Consider the following 22,244-nt stretch of genomic DNA (forward strand, 5'->3'; position numbering starts at 1 on the left):
CAGGCTTGCTCTGCACAGTGTTGGAGCAGTAACTCATCATCACCTTCTTAAAAATAAGATGTTGCTTCAAGCTGGAAAGCAACGCTCTACTTTAGCCACTAAAGTAGCCACTAACTTAGCTACTAAATTTAGCTAAAAAAATAAAATAAATAAAATAAAATAAAATAAAATAAAATAAAATAAAATAAAATAAAATAAAATAAAATAAAATAAAATAAAATAAAATAAAATAAAATAAAATAAAATAAAATAAAATAAAATAGACCAATGAATGTTCTGAAACATGAACTTTCACCCCTGGACTTATAAATTAAATAATTTTAATTCTTATTGTATTCATGTCAACAGAGGTTCCTTACTGATCATAAAATTCTCCTTTATTTTTTTCCACCTTCTTTTTTCAGATCTATCATTTCAAATCTGGAATCAGATACTAATATTTTTACATGATAGAGTACAAAACTTCTCTTAATTTTTTATTTTAAACTCCACCAATCCCCCTTGTATTCCAGTTTTCACAAGTGAAAAGTAGAATGGCTCAGGTTGGAAGGGACCTTAAAGACCACCCAGCTCCATCCCCCTGCCATAGACACGGACACCTCCCAACAGACCAGGTTGCTTAAAGCCCCATCCAGACTGGCCTTGAACACTTCCAGGGATGGGGCAACCACAGCTTCTCTGGGCAACATGTGCCAGTGCCTCACCACCCTCTGCAAGAAGAATTTCCTCCTAACCTCTAATCTAAATCTCCCTTCTTTTCATTTAAAAGCATTCTCCCTTGTCCTGTCATTGTCTGACCAAGAGAAAGTTTGCTCTCCATCTTTTTATAACCCTCCTTTAAACATTGAAATGCTTCAATGAGGTCACCCCAGAGCCTTCTTTTCTTCAGGCTGAACAGCCTCACCTCTCTCAGCCTTTCTTCATAGGAGAGGTGTTCCAGCCCTCTAATAAACTTTGTGGCCCTCCTCTGCACCTGTTCTAACATATCTAGATCCTTCTGGTTCTGGTGGCCTCAGACCTGAATTCAGCACTCCAAGTAGGGCATCACAAGGGTAGAGTAGAGGGGGACAATCCCCTAACTCTCTCTGCTGGCCACATTGCTTTTGATGCAGCCCAGTATACTGTTGGTCTTCTGGGCTGCAAGTGCACACTACTGACTCATGTCAAGCTTTTCATCTACCAGAATCCCCAAGTCCTGCTCTCAATGAGTTCTTCCAGACTGTGCTCACAGCTGGGATTGCCTCAACCCAGGTGCAGCACCTTACACTTTGACTTGTTGAACCTCATCAGGTTTACATGGGCCCACTTCTCAAGTTCGTCCAGGTCCCTTTGGATGGTATTCCTTCCTTCTGTTGTATCAACCGCACCACTCAGCTTGGTGTAATCTGCAACCTTGATGAGTGTGAACTTGATCCCACTAAGTCATTGATAAAGGTACAGCACTGGTCCCAAGACAGCCTTCTGAGGGACACCACTCATCACCAGCCTCCACTTGGACATAGAGCCATTGACTACTACTCTCTGGGTGCAACCTTCAAGCCAACTCTTTATCCACTGAATGGTTCACCTTTCAAATCTCTCTCTCTCCAATTTGGAGATCAGGAAGTCATGTGGGGCCATGTCAAAAGCCTTACAGAAATCCAGGTAGATAATATCAGTCAGTCTTCCCTTTTTGATTGATGAAGTCACTCCATTGTAGAGGGCCACTAGATTGGTCAGGCATGATTTTCCCTTGTTGAAGCCGTGTTGGCTGCTGGATCACCTTCTTGTCCTGCATGTGCCTTGGCACTGCTTCCAGGAGGATCTGTTCCATGATCTTCCCAGGCACAGTGGTGAGGATTACTAGTCTGTCATTCCCCAGGTCCTCCTTTCTACTCCTCATGAAATGGGAGTAATGTTTCCCTTTTTCCAGTCACTGTGGACTTCACCTGACTTCAAGGACTTTTTAAATATGAAGGAGAGGTTTGGCAACTTCATCAGCCCGTTCCCTCAGGACCCTGGGTTGCATGACATCAGGCCCCATAGATTCATACTTGTTCACCTTCATCAGACGGTCTCAAACCTGCTCTTCACTTACAGTGGGAGGGACTTTGCTACCCCAGCCCTTGCCTAGAGGTTCAGGGAAATGAGAAACCTGACTGTCAGTGGAGACTGAGGCAAGGAACACGTTGGGTACCTCCACCTTCTCCATGTCATAGAATCATAAAGTCATAGAATCAAGTCCATTGCTACCAGTTCTCCCTTCTAAATATAAATACTAAGTATGTAACTATGCATTCTAAGCTTTCTAAGAAAATACTAAATTCCATAATTTTAAACTTATTTGACTATTTTATTTAAACTTATTAACAAGAGTATAAGTGACTTATTTTCAAGTTAAACATAGTTTCAGTAACTGTCCCAATGCTAGTAACTAAGCACATTTTATCAGAATTAATTTTAGCAGCTTTAGGAGATTAATGAGAATGGCACACTTGCTAAAATACAAGGGGTTTCAGCTGCTGTGACTGTCAGTTCCACTTCCTGATTTCCATTTCTTCTGTATTTTGAAGGACTTCACAAATCACAGTTGCTTGAATGGCAGCTGGGTAATCAGCTAACCCTGGTGGCAGAGGTATGCACTGTTTCATAGAGAATCATAACACAGAGCAAAAAATATGAAACAAAACTGCTATATCAACCAAAACCAGGGAAAAGTGATCTATTTTGGATGTGGAAAGGAAAGGAAAGGAAAGGAAAGGAAAGGAAAGGAAAGGAAAGGAAAGGAAAGGAAAGGAAAGGAAAGGAAAGGAAAGGAAAGGAAAGGAAAGGAAAGGAAAGGAAAGGAAAGGAAAGGAAAGGAAAGGAAAGGAAAGGAAAGGAAAGGAAAGGAAAGGAAAGGAAAGGAAAGGAAAGGAAAGGAAAGGAAAGGAAAGGAAAGGAAAGGAAAGGAATAAAAGATATGTAATGGAAGAGATTTTTTTCAGAGACTTCAAAAGCTCATTTATACCACTTTCATTTCTTGTACATGTGTTATGTATAGAAGACTGGGAAGAAAACTAGCTATCAAAGTCAAAGCAGCTTTTAGTAAGGAGACAGAAAAAATAATTAGTGTGACTGGTTCTGAGGAAATCCCTATTGTACATAAAACTGAGACTAACTAACCCATAGTGAAAGCAGTGAAAAAAATGTGCCATGCAAAAGACTTTAATATATGTGTATGTATATATCTTGCTAACATTTTGGTTTGGAATTATGTCACTAATTGGAGTTTGTTCATCTCCAGACATGACCTGTACTTTGCTCTGCTCCAGTCAGTGGACCGTGCCAGTGGAAAGGGAAGAGCAGAATAAAGAAACATAACCTGGATTCAGATTGACTTAGTAGAATTATTGCAGAATAAAGAAACATAACCTGGATTCAGATTGACTTAGTAGAATTATTAGGGAGCACAAAAGTGTAATTCTGTTGTTATCAACTGAGAGAGCCAAAATCTGTTTGAAAGAAAACTCTAAACAATTAACTGACCTAAAATTTCCAGTCACTGAAAGGAATATGGAACAGTTGGTCATAATAAATGTAAACAATTGGTTGTGATATTACATTAGGAGACATTGGAATCTATGTCCTTGCTGTATCTTTATTTCTCTAAGTTGTGTGCATTGTGGTGGTTTTCAGTTAACTTGACAGAGTAACAGTATACAGTTAGAGCAAGATCTTAAAATTTCACCCCTAAAATTTACCCTTAACCCAGCCTCATACCTCCTGAAAAGAAATGTTGTTGCTTTCATACAGATGACAAGTGATTGCACATCTTGGTCAGGTGCTGATTTTGTAGTAAGTAGGTGCAACATGATAAATGGAATGATACATTTATACGTTTAACCACAAATATTTTAATGAAATTTATACTAAACAGCCTCCGGGTCTCCTTTAGGGCCCCAGGGTATCCATTAGGACCACACACATGGCATGATTATATCTGGGCACAGCACAAAGCCCTTAAGTGAGTGCATCAGTCAAGACTGACCCAAAATCAAACTGGGATTTAGGGGGTCGGTAACAGCTGTTCCACTGAATATTTAACTACTAGCTGGATGCATCCCCAGATTTCATCATTTTTCTTTCCTCAGGCTCCTCAGCCTCATATCACATGTCCTCCTTAATAAATGTCTCCTGACCAGGGAGGGAGTAATATGGTACCTTTGCAGCCTCTTACAATCTGATCTTCATTCAACTGAAAATGTCTACGTGCTTTTAGTGTTTAGTTACCTACTTATATTCATAGGGTTTGAACTTCCTTGCTGAGCCAATGTCAATCATGGAGGTGTGCTAGAGTATTGTGCTTGTGGTAAGTGGTGTACAGACAAAGCACAGCTTTCTTTGGGCAAGTGTTTCTATCTGTATTGGCAAATTCTCCATGTTAATAGAATTTATATTGTCCCTGTGGCAGGCAGATCTGTCACAAACTCCTCTGAGCTCTGTCCTCATCAGGAGTTAAGAGACCTCAGGTAGGACACCCAGGACTGGAACTAGGCTCTCTCATATTGTTAGATCAAGATTAAGAATGCTGGGTGACACAGTCTCCTGGTCCAGCTCAAATTTGGCATGAGTTGGGGGGAAGTCCTATTATCATCATCATAACAGAAATAGTGGCAAGATTTTCCCTCCCAAAGTATCTAAATTTGGGTCCTGCTGCTGGCACTGAACTATCACTGAGCTCAGGACTCAGCATGACCAAGAAGCCAGGGCTCTCAAATGGCTCTGTGCACCTGCTGGGTATCTGTGCTAATGAGAGAATCACACAGTCCTCAAGAGGAAATGGTTTCTCTCTGAAAGACATTAGCACAAGCTCCTGTTCAGCTCAGAATCACATCGACAGAGATGCAAAGAGTTGAAGTGATTAGTGCTACAGGTTAGATTTTGCTTTTTCTGCTTGCTCTGATTGAGGTACAGCAAAGGGTGTATCGTAAGAGCAAGCTGCAAGCCATCAGATGTTCAATCTGGCATTTTGGAGGTAGGTGCGTAATAGTCATTTACAAGTTCTGGAGAACAGCCTAGTGAGGACTGCAATAAAATGATGAGCCCTTATATACTCATGCAGATTATCTCCCAGTCTAGCCTGTCTTAAAATATCCCCTGTTTTACATTGTGTTTGTCTGCTGGACTTTGTCATGTTGCTTTTGAAGGGGAAAGCTGTTGGCGTATGTTGTGTTACATGACCCATAGTAATTCCATATAATGCAGTCGTGGATGTGAACCTACAAGAGGATTTTGTTTACTGTCAGCACACAACCTTTTTCTTAGATGCCTGGAAGAGTTATTATACTGATAGTGCCTCCACATGAAAGCTGGTATAAAGTCATTTGTGTTTAGTAAACTGTGTCTTGCAAACTGTTTCACTGCAAGCTATCATGTCTGAGTATATCTATTTCAGGCTAAAAAAGCAAATAAACGAACAACAAATTTGTGACACTTCAACAGGGTCTCCAATTTACTCATATTTCCAAAAATCCTAAATGGCTGTTGCAAATGTTCTAGAAATCAAAGTGAATTGTTTAAAGTTCTATTGTATCATATATATAGATCACATTTATCTGTATGTGGAGACTATGTTTTCCCTGTTGACATCATTTTAGAGTCATTGTCTGTTTCAGCTGAGATATTGCTAATGGTCTTTCTTAATCCCAAAATCTATAGGTATGCATAAGCAATAGCTCTTCGGTCTAAGGATGAAGTAAAAGGAAAGGAATTATTGCATAGTGTTGTTTTTATATGCACCATAGCTGGCTTTGCTCCATGAGATGTTGCCATAAGCAGGAAGACCAGAAAAATAAGCAACTTTGATGAAAACCAGATCATGATGGGATCTGAAGAGAAGTGACTCTAACAGGACTCATTTTGGAGGAGTGTAGAGTAAAATGTCTATTTTTGTCTCCAAATGCAGGCCACCATGAGAAACTACGTGTATACCTTGACAGTTCATCATTTCCTTCTTGAAAGACATTCTCTGAGCTGACCTGCAATTAAAAAATTAGCTTCTTTAAACTAGTGGTGGCTAACCTACCAAGTATTTTTACCAAGAAGAGGTCAGCCACCAGAAACGTTTCTCCACACACAACCAGTATAGCCACTTTCTGAGTATCAGTCCAGTAATTCCAGTCTTGTAAACAGATTTGCTCCCAGCCATAACAGACTACACTTCTCCATATCCAAATCTATAACCCTTGCCCCATACCACAAGCCATGGTCAGCACCCTACACCAAGCTCCTTACTACTGAATGCTCCCTGGCTAGTGTACTTAACTGTTCCCTGTAGCCAAGCCAATCCAAGTCTCCTGCTTATTCCCTTCAAGCATTTACCTTTTCCTCACTCTTCGATGCAGCCCTCAGTCCCACAGTCTCCCTTCACAACACCAATCCAACAGAAGGAAAACCACCAAGCTGCTCCTTCCACCAGGACAGGCACCAACCATGCCCCAGGGGTAGCATCAGAGGGGTCAGCAGTGGCCATGAGCTAGCACAGAGTAGCTTGATGCACAAGTGGCCTGTGCAATAAGCTGGCCCACTCTGTTATTTTTTCCAGAACATATAGGTATAAATGATAGATTTAAATATATCGCAATACGTAGACATAGATAGATATAGATATAGGTGATATAGATATAGATTATATATAGATAGATTAAATATAGATAGGTATATATGCATATAGATATAGATGATATACATGATATAGATATAGTTTAGATATAGACAGATGAAGATGTAGGTAGATATAAATATAGATCTAGATTTAGATAGATATTTTATAGATATGGATATGGAGAGATGAAATTACAGTCAGCTTTATAATAAATGTGAACTCTGGGATAACACATATCCATGGTATAGGTACATTGATTATACTTTTAACTTTGATGCAAGTTACCATCTGATCCCATTTCTGTTTACAGCTCTAATGGGAAATCAGTTTCCTGGGCCCAGAATGAGAAAAGCAGCAGAGGAGCACACCTTTGGCAGAGGCTATCAATCCACATCAACAAAAAAGAGAACCCCAATCAAACTGCAGTGATCAAGCCTTTCTCAAAAAGCACAGATAGTAGCCGACACAGTAGCAGTGCTACATTTCCCGAGTCCAGTGCCAAAACACTTTATGATGTTTCAGAAGCAGAAGAGCAATACCCAGCTCAGTACAGACCACAGACTCCCTCACCTGTCAGCACCGTGAGCCACAGAACTGCTTCTGTTAGCCGAACAGAAGATGATGCCCCTACTTTCCAGTCAGAGCCTCCTCAGCGAAGTAGCTCCTCTCAAGGCTCCCTCATGGAGCAGATCAGTAGTGTGGTTACTCGTTTTACAGCCAATATCAGTGAGCTGAACTCTATGATGCTTTCAACAGCCACTCCAGGGACAATGGTGGCCACTCCTCTCTGCTCTTCATACCTGATTCCACGGGAAATCCAGCTCCCTACAACGATGACCACGTTTGCAGAGATCCAGCCACTTCCTTCCATTGAAGTAAACGGCGCTTCGCAGTCAGCCAGGAAACCTTCAAATGGCAGCGTCAAAGAAGGCACCTCAGAGACCCCATCAGCAAAGCAAGACCTTGAGGAGTTAGTAGCTTTAACTCCTCCTTCTCCTTTTAGAGACTCCATTGATTCTGGAAGTGCATCTCCCAGCTCTCCAGTTTCTGAATCAGCTCTCTGTATCCCATCCTCCCCAAAGTATGACACCCTCCTCATCAGAGATTATACTCAAAGTTCTTCTTCGCTGTGAATGTAGTTCAAGAAAATGTTGGATCTCAACGACTACAAGCAAGTAGTGAGGGACAAGTCGAGCCTTCAAGATCTCCAGTGTTTACTCAGAGTGAGAGGCGTTGGGTCATCTTCTGAGAAACAGAGAGGAAGAAATGGAGTTACTTGATAAGTGGAAACATCAGATTAATGATGCTGTTTTAAAGACAAAATGACTCTTGGCAGATTATCGTGGCCTTAAAAAAACATGGGCTTTTCAGAAACACTGAATCTATTTTTGAGGGCTTATAAGGAGTCTGTTAAATCAGTTACATACCAAGTGCTTTGCTTTAGTATTACAATGAACTGTGTGTACAATATATATGGGGAAGGGGGGAAATTAGATTGTAAACAACTGTACAATGGTTTGTTTGTTTACTCTGATTCCTTACCCAGAAGTGAACCTTGATCTTTTATCAAGAATAGAAGACCAAACATTGAATGTACATTTTCTAACAGACTCAAAGACTCAAATCTGGGACCAACCTATCAAGCTTTCTTTCTTTCTTTCTTTCTTTCTTTCTTTCTTTCTTTCTTTTTTTTTTTTTTTCTATGAAGATCTCAAAAAGCAGTAATGTATGTTCAATAACTACCAAACATTTTGCTGAAGCATATTGTGTCTGTGATACGTTATATGTGGATAACACTAAGCTGAAGCTTTGCAGTGAGTGACTGCAATATGGAGGGCTTTACAAGTGACTTCTCAACTACACGTTTGTTTATGAAATTCTCTTCTACCAGTATTGAAAAAAATCAGTTTGTTAACATTGGATTCACCTTCACAGCAACAGAACCCAAGGAAGATTTCCTGACTATTTCACCATGTTGCCAACTAATAACGAAGTAGCAAAAAATATTTTCTGGAGTACTGTTTTGTAATTCCCTTATCAGGGCAAGTTGTTGTGGTGAATATTCTCTTTCTAGCAGCATTACCAAGCTATATTATAGCTGCACTCCCTACTGAAATTAATACATTTTTATGGACGTTCTTGTGCTAACATTGCCAGTTAAAACACTTATTCGGGCTCCCATAGTCTTTGCTTGTAAGGAACAGGTAAACACTCTAAGGATTTTCTCCATCTTTTGAATGACAGAATTCTAAGAGACCAATATGGATTATGATGAATGTTAACTGCCAGTGGAAATGTTGTCATAATCATAATTTATATGCAGAGAAAAAGCCTGTGTCAAAATCTGCTTAGAGGTGGTTTAGCTACTCTTTAATAAGCAAGAATTTTAACTTTATTTAGCTGCTGATGCCTTGCAGCTATGAACTGTGACAAAAATAAAATAAAAAATATTAAAAAAAAAAAAAGACTTTCAAAGCAATACAGAGTAAAGGTTAAAGGAGAAAAGACCTAATGAGGTATGAATGAACAGAGTCCTATTTTTTCCTATATGAAGGTAGTACAGTTTAGTGCACTTCATACTGTCATGACACTTTTTTAATAAAGGCAGGAAAGGGATTTAAAGTTTGAATAGAAGCTGAATAATTTTTATTAGGTGTAGTTAAGTAGAACTGGTAAGTCAGGCCCTAAACGCACACCGTATTGGCTTCATGACACTACTCCATGACACAACTGTTCTCAGGTGCCAAACTTTTATGGGTTTTATTTTAATTAAGGATAGTATGAAGTGGTGAGTAATGTTCTCCAGTTCATAGTTGAGTTGATACAGCCTTATACAGAAGACAGTTTCATGGAAGGAAGCCTTTAAATAAGGCTTCTTTGTTTCTTTTCAAAATATTTAGAACTTATTTCTTCAAAAATATTAATCAAAATTCATACACATTTTCTCTCCCCAAAGTCCAAAAAAAAAAAAAAACCACCACAAATATTTGAAATATTTGATACCAAAAAAAAAAAAAAGATAAAAAAGCACATTCACATACTTTAGCAACATTTTCTGTTCCTTTTATAGTTAGTTTCGCCATTATGTGTTGCATTCCAATTTACTTCTCAACAACATTAAAAAAAGGACTAGATGAATGAACCCAGGCTAACAGCTCAAAGACATACCTTAAGGATTCTGTACATCCTGCACAAGGCAGTGTTATCCAATATCTAGTGTATGAGCATGTTTATTTTGCCAGGTACAGTCACTTTCTAGCTTTGCCTATAGCATGAACCAGCAGGTCACAACCCAGCTCTATTCTGGAATTCAGGCAGATACAAGTTATGATTGTAGGTCCTTGTTCCTTACCTTATTCTCTTTTCCTTGCACAAGTGATTAACACAGAATCAGTTCTGTGCAGCTGTGTAGTTTCCAAACCAGAGCTTGCTTTTGCCCTCCTGGTTCAGAGTACTAGCATGTCTCACCATTTGCTAGCTGCCCACATCTTTAGGAGAAAGCAGTTTCATAGGTTACAACTCACATTTAAGGAAAGGGCATGCCCAATCAGCCTATTACACAAACATTCTCATATAGGGAGTCTAGACCACTTAAATGTTGTTCATGGCAGATTCATATGATAATGTATGTTTCCAATCAGCACTATATATATATATATTTTATATATATGTGGACTGTGATGAGATAATTAATGTGAATTTCAAAGGGATTCTAATTGTACACATTCTCTTATAATTCAAGCTGTTCACTAATGTCCTTACTACATCCTTCTTCAGCCTGAACTTTACCTAACCTTAAAGATCCTAATTTCTGAAGTCTTCTCCTTTGTTGGTAGACACTTATCCTACTAAATGGAAATAAGTGGGCTTCACTGCACTGTGAAATAATGAACAGTGGAAATAAGGATTATACAGAGAGATGTAAAAAATAAAAATAAAAAATAAAATAAAATTAGTAAAATGGAATGAGAAATAGAAGCTGTCAAACCATGACACAGCATAAATATACCTCTTATGCTAACAAATTACAATTCTGCACAATCCTGGCCATAGCTATTGCTCAGAGATTCTTGACAACTTTTGTCTGTAATGCCAAGAAGATATATTTATGCATGTATGTGTGCATATATATATATGCACACATACAAAACACTTAATCTAAAGTCTGAGTGCGTATTTTCAGAGAACCCTAGTGTTACACTACCAAATTTCAAACACTTGCTTACTCTCACTTTTGGGAAGAGTTCTGTATCTTTTGTATATTTATCAGCGAGAGCAGAAATTTTAATTGCACAAGGAACCCAGGATGGACCCTGCTGTAATAGTACCTCTGTTATCAGTCTATACTTAATGACTGTTAGGTCAGCATTAGCTTCTTCTTATGAAGAAGTCAGAATGAATTTTAATTGTACACACTGGAATGTGACAACTTTACTTTAAAAATGTTTGGATTTTGCCAAAGGAGGAAAAATTTGTGGAGGAAGAAGATAACAATCATTTATTGAACATAGCAGTAATGTGCCCAGTAGGAGATTTGCAAGACTGAAAACTCCTATGAAAGAAACCGGTGGGTTTAATACAAGAAAGAAGAAAATTATGAGTGACAGACAATATGATTTCATTATGATGTTTGTATGCCACTCTCGTTTAAGGTTTTTCATCCATTAAAGCATTAAAGTAAAGGTTACAATCATGAACACTTTCCAGTGTAACTAAAGAATGAAAGAATGTGCAAGTACCAGATGAATGGCTTGAAATTGCCTTCCATTTTAGTTCTGCTGCCAGAAAGGGAATTAAAGAAGTTGAAATTCTTGTCATTCTTGACCACAGGAACCTCAGAAAATCATTTGTTTCTTTTGTGCTTGATGCCAACCCTGAAGATTGAAGGTGTAACCATCTTTGGAAGTTATGATTCTGAAATATATGTGAATCAGTCTAGCAGGCCAGTTGGGAAGAAATATTAGCAATACTAAAGAAGATCTATATTTTTCAATTGGCTCTGAAGAATAATTGCATTAACTTTGGAGATGTCCTTCCTTGTACTTCTATCTGAACATGTGATGCCTAGACTCATACACATATCTTAGACCAGAGATTCTTAGATCATAGTCCGCAAAGCACTTGCTGATGCATCGTGGAAGTTTGATTGATCACAAAGTGATGTTTTTTTTCCTTTGATTTCCAGCTACAAAAATGAATTAAACGTTAAATGTTAATTAAAAATTAACTGGTAATAATAATAATAAAAAGTTAGCTTGCTTGGAAGTTTATTCAGTTGCTGGATTTGCAAAAGGAAAGCATTGTGATCAAAGCTGGGAGAATGTCTAATCTCCAAAAAGACTAAATGGGAGGGACAATCTATGATTCAGACTCTGGGTGATAGTAGAGTTCACTTGGGAATGTTTTCTTTAGAGAGGACAAAACCAGAAAAACAAAGCTGTGGGTGTAAATTCTGCAGAGGAAAGAGAGCAGCTTTGCTGTTTTGCTTAATAATTCATTTATGAAGTGAGAGGAAAGAAACATGAAAGGGACAGACAGCATACTGAAAATATTGGGTCCAATTACTGGGCTGACCAGGACTGGGCTGACAGGACTTTGGTGCCTAAAGTCAGGATTTCAGTGAAATTTAGTACCTACCTTCAAGACTCAATTTTAAAACCCCTGATCAGCTGCCACCTCACTCAGGCATCTAGCATTGCATCTCTGTATATTGTCAGAACTGCCCTCATCTTGACACATCTAAAGGTCTTTGAATCTAACTCAATGGAAAATCCATTAGGGATCTAGAAAATAGTGGTACCTAAATTTAGATTTCTGTATATCCCATGAGTAATTATACAGAGTTTACAGAACATATGTCAACAGGATTATAATCCCTATAAAGAAGAAATCTTCCTTTGTTTTAAGGTTGTGAATGTGGTCATGCTGCTGTTTAATAGTCTTGAGATTAGAGCACTCAGGCAGAAGGTGAGAGACCAAAACTGAGACCCTGCCATTGTCAGAGATGATTGAAGTCTCCTCCCTGGTAGGAAAGTGCTCTAATGACTCTGTGTCAGGGCACCCTCTGTTCATCTCACTGAGGTAACTTCACATTAAAGAAACACATTCAAGAGTTCCAGAGTAGAAAAAGAAGAGTTACTCTGCATGCTGATAGAACAATTGGTATCGTTAGGGATGGTATGACCATTTAATATAAAATACTTTTAAAATCTTGGAAGCAGGGACTGGGTGAGTATTTTAACTCAAAAGAAGTGGAGCCAACATTTTTTTCTGAGCTATAGATTGGCTCAAAAATTACTTAAATCTTCCCTGCAAAGTGCTTTAGGGACAGGAAGGGGGGATATACCCTTCCTTACCTCTGTGTCTGCAACCGTCTTGTCTTCCACCTGGAGTTCTGAGCCCTCTCCATGTGAAGAGAGAGTCTGAATCTTATTTTATGGGTGTAGGAATTAATCTTGGGGTTCCTGTTTCTTCTCTAAAACTGCAGAAAAGGAAAAGAAGAAAGAAAGAGAAAGAACAATAACAAAAAACAAAGAGCTCATTTGATTTTCCTCCAGCCACCTTTTACAAAGGCAACCCATGTCTTAACAAAAACTATACCCATCTGCAGAAATGGGTATTTTATGTACATTGCATTTTGATATGGTTTGTGTAGATTCATCTCAAGCATCGCTTTCCTTGTTGCATTGTTTTCTTGGGCACCAAGTTCTTCTTATGAATTTCACAGTAAGCATAGACTTTTAACAAAAGGTTCTGGCCTCCACACTAGAACCAGATACAATAAAAAAAATAGGTGTTATATTGCATAACTTTAAGTGCTGAAGTCCTTTGCTGGCACTGGCCCTTAAACTTTTGAGGTCAATGGAATCACTCCAGATTTATATCCATGTAAAGAAAATCTATGATTGATAGTCATGAGCCAAGTCTAAATCTTGGCTATTTGCTGGAGCAGAGAACAAAAAACACAGTTTGTTCTTCCCACTGTCTTTTGAACCAAGCAGCAGATGTATTTTATTAGGCTCATTCTCAAACCAACTTACTAGGCTTGGTGAACAGCACCTTCCCACTATTCTTCTTAAGCATTGCTACTCTAACAGGTATCCCAGTGGGAAAACTGTATCTGTCAAAATTGTATCTGTTATCACAAATCTGTTATGGGATGTGAGATAATAATCCGCAAAATAAGAAACAGGTCACAGTTTTCCTGCAGTTTCATGAATCTCATGAAAGGAAGTCAATACTCTCCATGAACAACAAAATCATTCCTCTGCTACCCATTTCAGTGTGCACTGAACATATTAAATACTTCAGCTGAATTATCTGAATTTACTTATTTTGCCATAGCTTATTATTATAACCTCTGTTGAAACCTCTGCAATTGCCACTTATAATTTTATACTGTGAATAGGGAAAAAGATACAGACCAGTGAAGCATAAAGGTAAGTAAAAAATTCATCTAGATGATGAATTGGTGTATGTGGCTGGTTTTGTTTTATCTGAGTAATGACAGTTCAAACAAACAATAATCATTAAGTCACTCTGATCTGCCAAATGGGAACAAATATACTATGTATATTACATGTACTAATAGGATTATATGGCAGCTGCTGGTGGTATTTGTAGTTAGAAATCTATATAGAATATAGATGTTTTAGAGAGATGGTGCCAATTCTAAAAGATTTGTGTGGGCTACAAGTGCTTGTAATTATTATTATTATTTTTTAATTTGCTAATAACTTATGAACAACTGGTTTCAAACATTCTGTGAGCGTTTGTTCTTTTTTTTATGTTGTTGCTGCTTATACTATTAAAACTAGAGAATGTAAAGTTATTATTTTGATGTGAACTGAAAATGATTTTTCATAAAATTTAACATTTTTATCAGCTTTGGTTTTGCTTTATACCTGTACAAATGTAATTTATTTTAGCATTGAAAACCACATTTGCCTGTTTCTCGATTGTCTACATCATGTTATAATTGGTGTTTATGTAGAGTCAGGTACTTTTTGAACAGTATTAAAAAAATCCTGTGATATGACTTAAATTTTGATTTTTTTTTCCTTTGAAATGCTTACAGCTATGTTTTCAATGCATTTTCCTGCAAACCAGGTGTGCATAAACACAAATTCTTAAGTAATATTTCTTGTTTTCTGTACTTCTAAAGGATTAACTTTATAATAATAGTTACATAATGTTCTAATATAATTAGATCCTATTCTCTTTCAAAATGAACACAGTATAATTGATGAGGTATACATGGATTGTCATGTCAGGAGGAAGTAGTAAAATAATTTAGTCTAGAATAAGACACACACAAAAAGCTGTTCAGTCAGAATTCCTACATCAAAACATTAATTCTGTAGTTGTAAGAAACCATATTACTCCTACAATTGCAGTATCACATCATATCCTGAATTACAAACAGAAGATCAGAGAAAAATTTCTATATCCTTTACTACTTTGGTTTACAGTGGTCTGCTGTTCTTGCCACTAGAAATGAATGACTTACCTCAAATCTGTCTTCCTTCTGTTTCCAGCCAATGGATTTTGATGGACATTCCCTGCTAAAGGAAAAACAACAACAATAAAATTCCTCTTTAGAAATCTCTCCATGTCATTCCACAATCTGGTCTTAGACTGTCATGCATCTGGAATAATATGCACTGCATACAGTAAAGCAACAGAATGTAAACTACAGCCCTCAGATAAAAAACGTCATAGATATTATTTTCTAAATACATTTCCAGAGAGCCTGATGATGTTTTTTATTTGCTGTAGAAGAATTAAAGGGAAGAATTTCATGACAAAGTTGAAAGAAATTGGAAGTAACCATCTCCAGCTAAAAATAATGTGAATTCACATTGTGTCTTTGAACTGCCTAACAGTTCAAACCTCAAAGTACTTTCAGTGCAGTGAAACACACTGCTTTAGGTGAAGAATGTTTTAGCAAAAGAAACAGTACAATACTGTACTTTGGAGACAAAGATTTTGGAAACAACATGCACTAGCTTGCTTCACTGAAGTACAATGTTGCAGAATATTTATTTATTTGTTTGTTTGTTTGTTTTAAGAATATATGCAGGAGCACATCTTGGATTATTTTTGTTTGAAAAAAAAAATAGTTTTTGCCATCTGTATTCCCTTCTCTCAACTGTGTTTTTTATGAATTTCTACTATCAATACATTCTGACCTTCATATACTAATAAAACATCCCAGGTTTAATCACAAATTAGAGTTTACATAAGAGGAGAGGGGTAAGATTCCAGCTTATGCCTTCAGAAATATCACAGCACTTTTTGTGCTGAGCACTTTGGGTCATTTTCTTGAAAAGGTTTGTGTCTATTTTCCCTGTCTGGATTTTAATCTTTCTTTCATGTTTGGTCTATAAATGTCATCTGATACCAGAAGACAGCACTGCTATTGTTCCTACTAAAATTATTAGCAGTATTAATGATGATAATCATAATAATAACAACAACAATAACAACAATACATCATTTTGAATGTGGAGGGTTGTTTTCTAAAATGCCACTCCTAATCACACACACCTTATTTCAGCTATCTAGTTAGGTTATTAAGCACCAATAAGTAAAGTGTCCCTTAAGAATAAGAAAGAAAGTTCATGGCTTCCCTTGACCCTGCTTAGATGAACTAATGCATGTATTACTATAGTAGCTTCTTTCCTTCTCCCATCCACCTTCTGCTCACAGCAAGGACGGACCTTGGGAATCAGGCTGGAATTTTAAGAAATACAATCTGTCTTTGTGTCTCCTCAGGGCTGTTTAATAACTTGTTTTCCACTTGTAGGTGTTTAAGACCAAACTACACTGGAATGCATAAACCGTTTGTTATAGAAAAAAGAATTAACTAGGTTGCTTTCACATATATGAAGACTTCTGTGATTTATTTACTATTTCTTTCAGGGATGTTCAACTTAAAACTAAATTCTGCTTTTATTTGTTTGTAAACCAAGTCTTACAATTTATTCAATATTTTTTATCTAACACAAAGCAGCTAACATGATTGTTCAGTGTGATTTCTGCAACAGGGTACTAGAAACTTTCCTTCTCATAACTTATCATATTTAACTCTTTCCCAAAGATTAATAAACTAAAATAGTAAGCTAAAATCTACTCTGACAAACGTTGACTGGGTTTTATCACATATGTTGTCTCTTTCCCTCTCTCTATATATGTGTGTGTAAAAGGAGGGAGACTTCAGAGTTGTGCCTGTTTAGTAAGGAATGCTTGAGTACTAGTCAGAAATATATGTGGTGTGTTATACACACTGCAGGCTGAAGCTTGGTCCAAAAGAAAGCAATTCCCAGGACTTGGATCTTCTCTATTAAGTACATTCAAGCTGAGCCACTATTCAGGTTGGTCCAGAGCTTCAATTATGAACATATTTAAAATAAGTATTTAAACAACAAGGATGTCAGTTGAATGTCAGCTTAAGATTCACTTTAGACTCACATGTAATGGTTTAGATACATCACTGTTGAATATGGAGAGGAAGGTGGAAATAGGATATGCACTTCTGAGAATCTCAGTTTAGAATTGAAAGGACACAAGTGACTTCTGAGGACAAAAACCACTACAAAGTGTTCACAAATTATGGTTCCAATTCAAGGCTACAAATAAAATGCCAGCAAGGTAAAATAAGAGAAAGAGATGTTCTTTGTCTATCTAGAAAGACTAAAACTAGCATATGGAATACTGAAATAAATGGACCAAAGGAAAAAAAAAAAAAAAAGAGGACACCAAAACCAAAAATTCAGTATAAGAATCAGAAATAAAATGTATCAGAAATATTTTCTGAGTTATTACTAGAAATGTAGTCTTTAGATTATGAATTCAGAAAGGAACTGAAGGGGCCGACACAACACTGGAGGCCCACCTGAAGGTAGACCAGTCAAAAGTGCTAAATACCACATTGCCAGGAAGCAGGCTGTGGATGAGAAAGCATTAAAGAGTGGGAGAAAAATCTTTTAATGATCTTAACAAGGTCAGTGGATTTCCGTGACAGTGTAATATTGAAATCCTGCCAAGAGCTATAAACTGTGTGAGACACCGATATTTCCTCCCAGATTAATTTGTTCCATTTCCTACTCAGCGTCTTTTTCTTTGTAATATCATGTCCAGAAAGATGCTGGATAGTTAGGTAACGGCCATAGAAAAATCTGTTATTAAGTTTGTGCACTGAAGTTGGAAACTCAAGGACTTGCCACACTCTTTGGGAAGACAAGGTTGGTAAGTATCACCCGTATGTGAATACCAAATGTCAGAAAACATTCAGCCAAACAGCAGACTCCACCAAGCTCCATCTTAAAGCAATATGAGAGAATGCCTTGGCTTGTGCCACTTGCAGTTTATCTCTGCTGCTGTCCAAGTGGCCCTGGGAGGCTTGGAATGAGGAGTTCATTTGGTTACAAAATACCAGGTTTTTTGGTTGCACTGCTGCTCCAACAGCAAGCAGCATCTGTTGAGGCTGGGGGAAAGGAAAATGATAGCCTGATTTTAACAAGATGCATGTGTCTCCACTGAATTAAAAAAAAAAAAAAATGTAGATGAAAATCCGTAGCTGAACATGGTTGCAGAGAAGTCCCATCTGTGGCAAATACCCACAAAAATAAAGGGAAGCTCAACTGGCAAGAACAGCTTGAATTTAGTCCAAGAGAGTGCACATTTCTTGTACCATGCAGCAAAATTTTATTTGCCTGTAGCTTTGTTAAAACAGGCTGAATGCCAAAGGAAAGAGCAGAAAATATATAGGATTGGATAGAAAAGGGCAACTCTACTGTGATGGATTACATGAAAGGATAGGAATTACCTTTGCTCTATTATTTTGCAGTTATCTGCTGATGACAGCCCATGGGATAGTGAGTTTCTAATTTCTTCATTGTCCTTTCACTACCTCGAGCAGGCAACAAATTCACAACATGATAACTGACAGAAGATATTTTATCATCTGATACTGCACTGATAACAGTTGCCTTCAAAACAGACGGAGATATAAGCAATGAGTCAACACTGGCTGAGAGGCAATATGCAGTCAGCTGAAAGAAGCAAAACACCACATATGTTTTACCAAACAAGGTAAAGAAATAGGTTACAGCACTATCAGCCCTGAATAATTTCACTGAAAATACTGATGATGAGTGTGAATTAGACTTATGTGTATGTAACAGATCAGAGTCTGATGCTGTGTTCAGAATGACTGACAGTGTAATATACTTTACAAATACTTGCTATATTTGTTTTTAATTAAAAAAAATCCATAGCAGAAGTTTGGCAGAGAATGTGTAGCTTTTGTTAATCTGTATTTTTTTCCCAGCCTCTATATTTTGTAATTGTCAATATTTATTTTTTAGTTTTTCTTCTCTTTGAATTTTCCTCAGAAATTTGTCTATAACAAAAAAAAAAAAAAAAAAAAAAAAAAAAAAAAAAAAAAAAAGAATTCCATTGGAAATCTCCTACAACCTCTTGCCTTTTTTATATTAATCAATCTTTGGAAATTTTACATTAGTATTGCCAGTGCTGGTTATTTTTTTACCTAAACTAAAACCCAGAAAACCAAATCCCAGTTATAATTAAAAAAATTGGAAAACAGACATAGAATTACTTACCCCATGACTAAGTTGGAAATTTATTGTTAATACAATTTGTGTTGGAGCTGGTAACAGCCCATATGCATCAACATGTGTAACATTCCTGGTAAGAGCTGAAAGGGAATAATTTCCTGGAGAACACTTGTTCATAGAAATACCATTCTTTCCTTCCTCTGCATAAAGACATAAGTAAATCCAGCACTATTCAGATTTACATTCAATTATGAGTTATTAGCAATATTTTTTGGGGGGGGGGAGGGTGCAGGGGAGAAAGGGGACAGACTTTTAGTATTTTAATTCACCTATGATGCTGCAATAATGTAGCCAGACAATATCTAGAAAATATACTATTTCTTCACTACAAAGGGATAGACAAGTTTTCCAAAGGGCTGTAATTAATAAGTATGCTGTCATCGTGTAAGATCAACTCATGACTAGAGTTAGACTTCCTTTTAGTAATACTTTCTTTTAATTTGTACTTACTATCTTTGGTACAAAGCTAGTTTCCTGGGAGAATAAGGTCACTAGGATAGTCAAGGGCTATGTCATGCCAATCACTCTTAGTGGCAGAAAAAATACTCAGATGTCTTAAAATTAGTATTGTAGACTAGATAAAAAGGTATATGTATTGTTTCAGGACTTATTTTAACTTTAAACATTTGAAAAAAACAAACAGACAGTGTAGAACACAGGTCATCCAAACTGAAAAGAATGACTGCTCTGTGGTCAAAATCATTCTGAATTTGCCAGACTGCAAATCTCATCACCTCTTCTGTCCTATGGGGAAGAGTTCAAAGCTAGTATTTGGATCCGGCCCAATGAGTTTTTGCTACAGCTGGTGGGACATCAAACCTCATTCATTAACTCAACAGTTGAGTTAAATCTCACTCTCCTCAGTGATGAAAATGGTTCCAAGGGATATACCAGATAGTAAAAGAGCATTTAACCAGGTTAAATACCCATAATTAACTCCCTATAGCCATTGGCTAGGTGATAAACACGTAGTTTACACATACATTGCATGATTTTACAATAGGCAGTTTGGTATGTGACTGGTCAAGGTGGCATTTTAAGCAGCTGTCTTCAATAAGGCCGCTTTCTCATAACACGTTCTGTTTTCTAAAGATGCCACTTCTGCACACAGAATAAGTGACTACTTTTATTTGTAAGATTTTTATCAGTAGACAGCAGTAAAAATATTCTAATTGCTCATCACCTTTGTTTTCCTGTTTCTCTCTATAACTTTCTTCTAGAGCAGATAAGTGCCTCTGACGCTGTATTTCTGCAGCATGTCATTTCATATTGCACAGCACCTGACAGGTGAAGCATGTTACCTACACAAGGAAATAAGATTTTTTTTTTCTTCCACCCACACTTCAAAACAAAAGTCATAGAATAGGTCAAATGTAATTACAGTTTGTATGACATGGTTTCATGCTTTGAACATTTCTTTATATTTGTCAGCTTAGATCCAAGTGACAATAAGAGGTTTTCTGATATTCAAAGCCACTGTGATACTAGCTATAATAATTGAATTTGACATTTTCAGTGACTAATTGTATCCATGCTGTATCTGAATGATTTTTCATAATAAACATCTTTGCATGAGAAGTAGAGCAACAAAAAAGGATCATTTGTGACAAAGTGCTACGGAGTTTTAAAAGAAAAATTAATTAATTATTTTAATATTATTTTAGTATTTTGTGATAGTAACAGCATTTGTCTCAATCATGAGGATAGAAAATATAATGAGTTAATTTCTTTGAGAGATCTCTTACTTATTGGCCTTGATACATGTGGTTACTGTGAGTTGTCAGGCCATGGTCACCTGAATGCATTCATCTTGATGGAGCAATGCAACTGCATGGTAAAATGTATTATTTCAAATATTCTTCACTGAATTTTAAACTACACAACTTTTGCCTCATTTTTGCCGCAAGGTTAAAGCATACAGAGTCAGTTACGCATCACTCAACATACAGTAAGTCTGCAAGCTGAGAAGTACTTGACAACCCAAAATAAAACCAAACAACCAAATCCCTTTCTCCCTAGTATTCCCCTTAAACAAATAAAAATCTGGCATTATTGAATAACACCAAGAAAAATAAAAAGTAAAAAGAGAAAAGGTGAGTAAAAAAAAGGCTCTAAATTAATGTTAGTTAAAAGGAAGAGAATTTTGGTGTACTGTAAAACAGATCAATATGTGGGCTAGGGAAAAAACATGAATAAAACATGTCATGTAAATTCTACCTTCCTAATTCCATTAGCTGTGTTTCCACTTTTAAAAATGATAATAAAATTTTGTTTTGCACTGATACCATTAGCATTGCAAAATCCTACTGAAGACAAGACAGTGATAGATTTTTATGCAGTGTAGGAAACCTAAGGCCAATCCATGGTGGATAATTTAAGACTGACCCTGAAGACACCCTGTGAACCATCTTGTACTCAGTAGGATTTAGCTAATTATCTCTATAACTTGTAAAAAGAACAAGTTTGGTTCTGTTACAGGAAGAATTTAATGGTCAGTTTAAAAGGTCTGAAACCCTCTCATCCATCCTACTCCCTCAGCATAGCTCCATTCAGCCTAGGTTGTGTAGGCAGATATTCTGATCCAGGACAATAAATCATACAGCTAGAACCTTAGCTTTGCCACTTCTACACTTCCCATCTCAACTGCTACTTGGTTAAAGTATTTGCAAAAAAGCCTGCGAAGAATAATATCTTCACAAAGCTCTTCCTGAGGGTTTATTTCCAAATAGGGTTATTTAAGCAGTTTTTCTTCCACCTAGTACAGTCCTACTTTCTAATGTCAGAAATCCCTTTGGTGGAGCGAGAATGGTGCTGGCTGTCAGCTCTGTGGATTTTACTGTTGTCACATCAGAGATAATCCTATTATTTCTTCCTTGAACTTGCATCATAAGGGTGAAGAAAATGAAAAGCTATAAAACAAGAGATAGAAAAATGAAATAATACCCACAACATGTGATAGTGTAGAGAAGGCTGCAAAT

The 22,244-nt window shown here is 37.0% G+C and overlaps 1 protein-coding gene across 3 annotated transcripts in view; it reads left to right on the forward strand.

The window, feature by feature from the left end:
- Positions 1–8,384, forward strand: part of GRM5 (glutamate metabotropic receptor 5) — a 278,090-nt gene extending 269,706 nt beyond the window's left edge. For all 3 annotated transcript variants that reach the window (XM_027467141.3, XM_027467154.3, XM_027467164.3), the window contains one exon: positions 6,936–8,384. In XM_027467141.3, the coding sequence (XP_027322942.1) occupies positions 6,936–7,758 (823 nt within the window). In that variant the 3' untranslated portion in view covers positions 7,759–8,384. The remainder of the gene's footprint in view (positions 1–6,935) is intronic.
- The last annotated feature ends 13,860 nt before the right edge of the window (positions 8,385–22,244 follow it).

This window comes from Anas platyrhynchos, chromosome 1 (genome assembly GCF_047663525.1).
Source record: "Anas platyrhynchos isolate ZD024472 breed Pekin duck chromosome 1, IASCAAS_PekinDuck_T2T, whole genome shotgun sequence".
In the NCBI taxonomy this organism is placed as follows: Eukaryota; Metazoa; Chordata; class Aves; order Anseriformes; family Anatidae; genus Anas; species Anas platyrhynchos.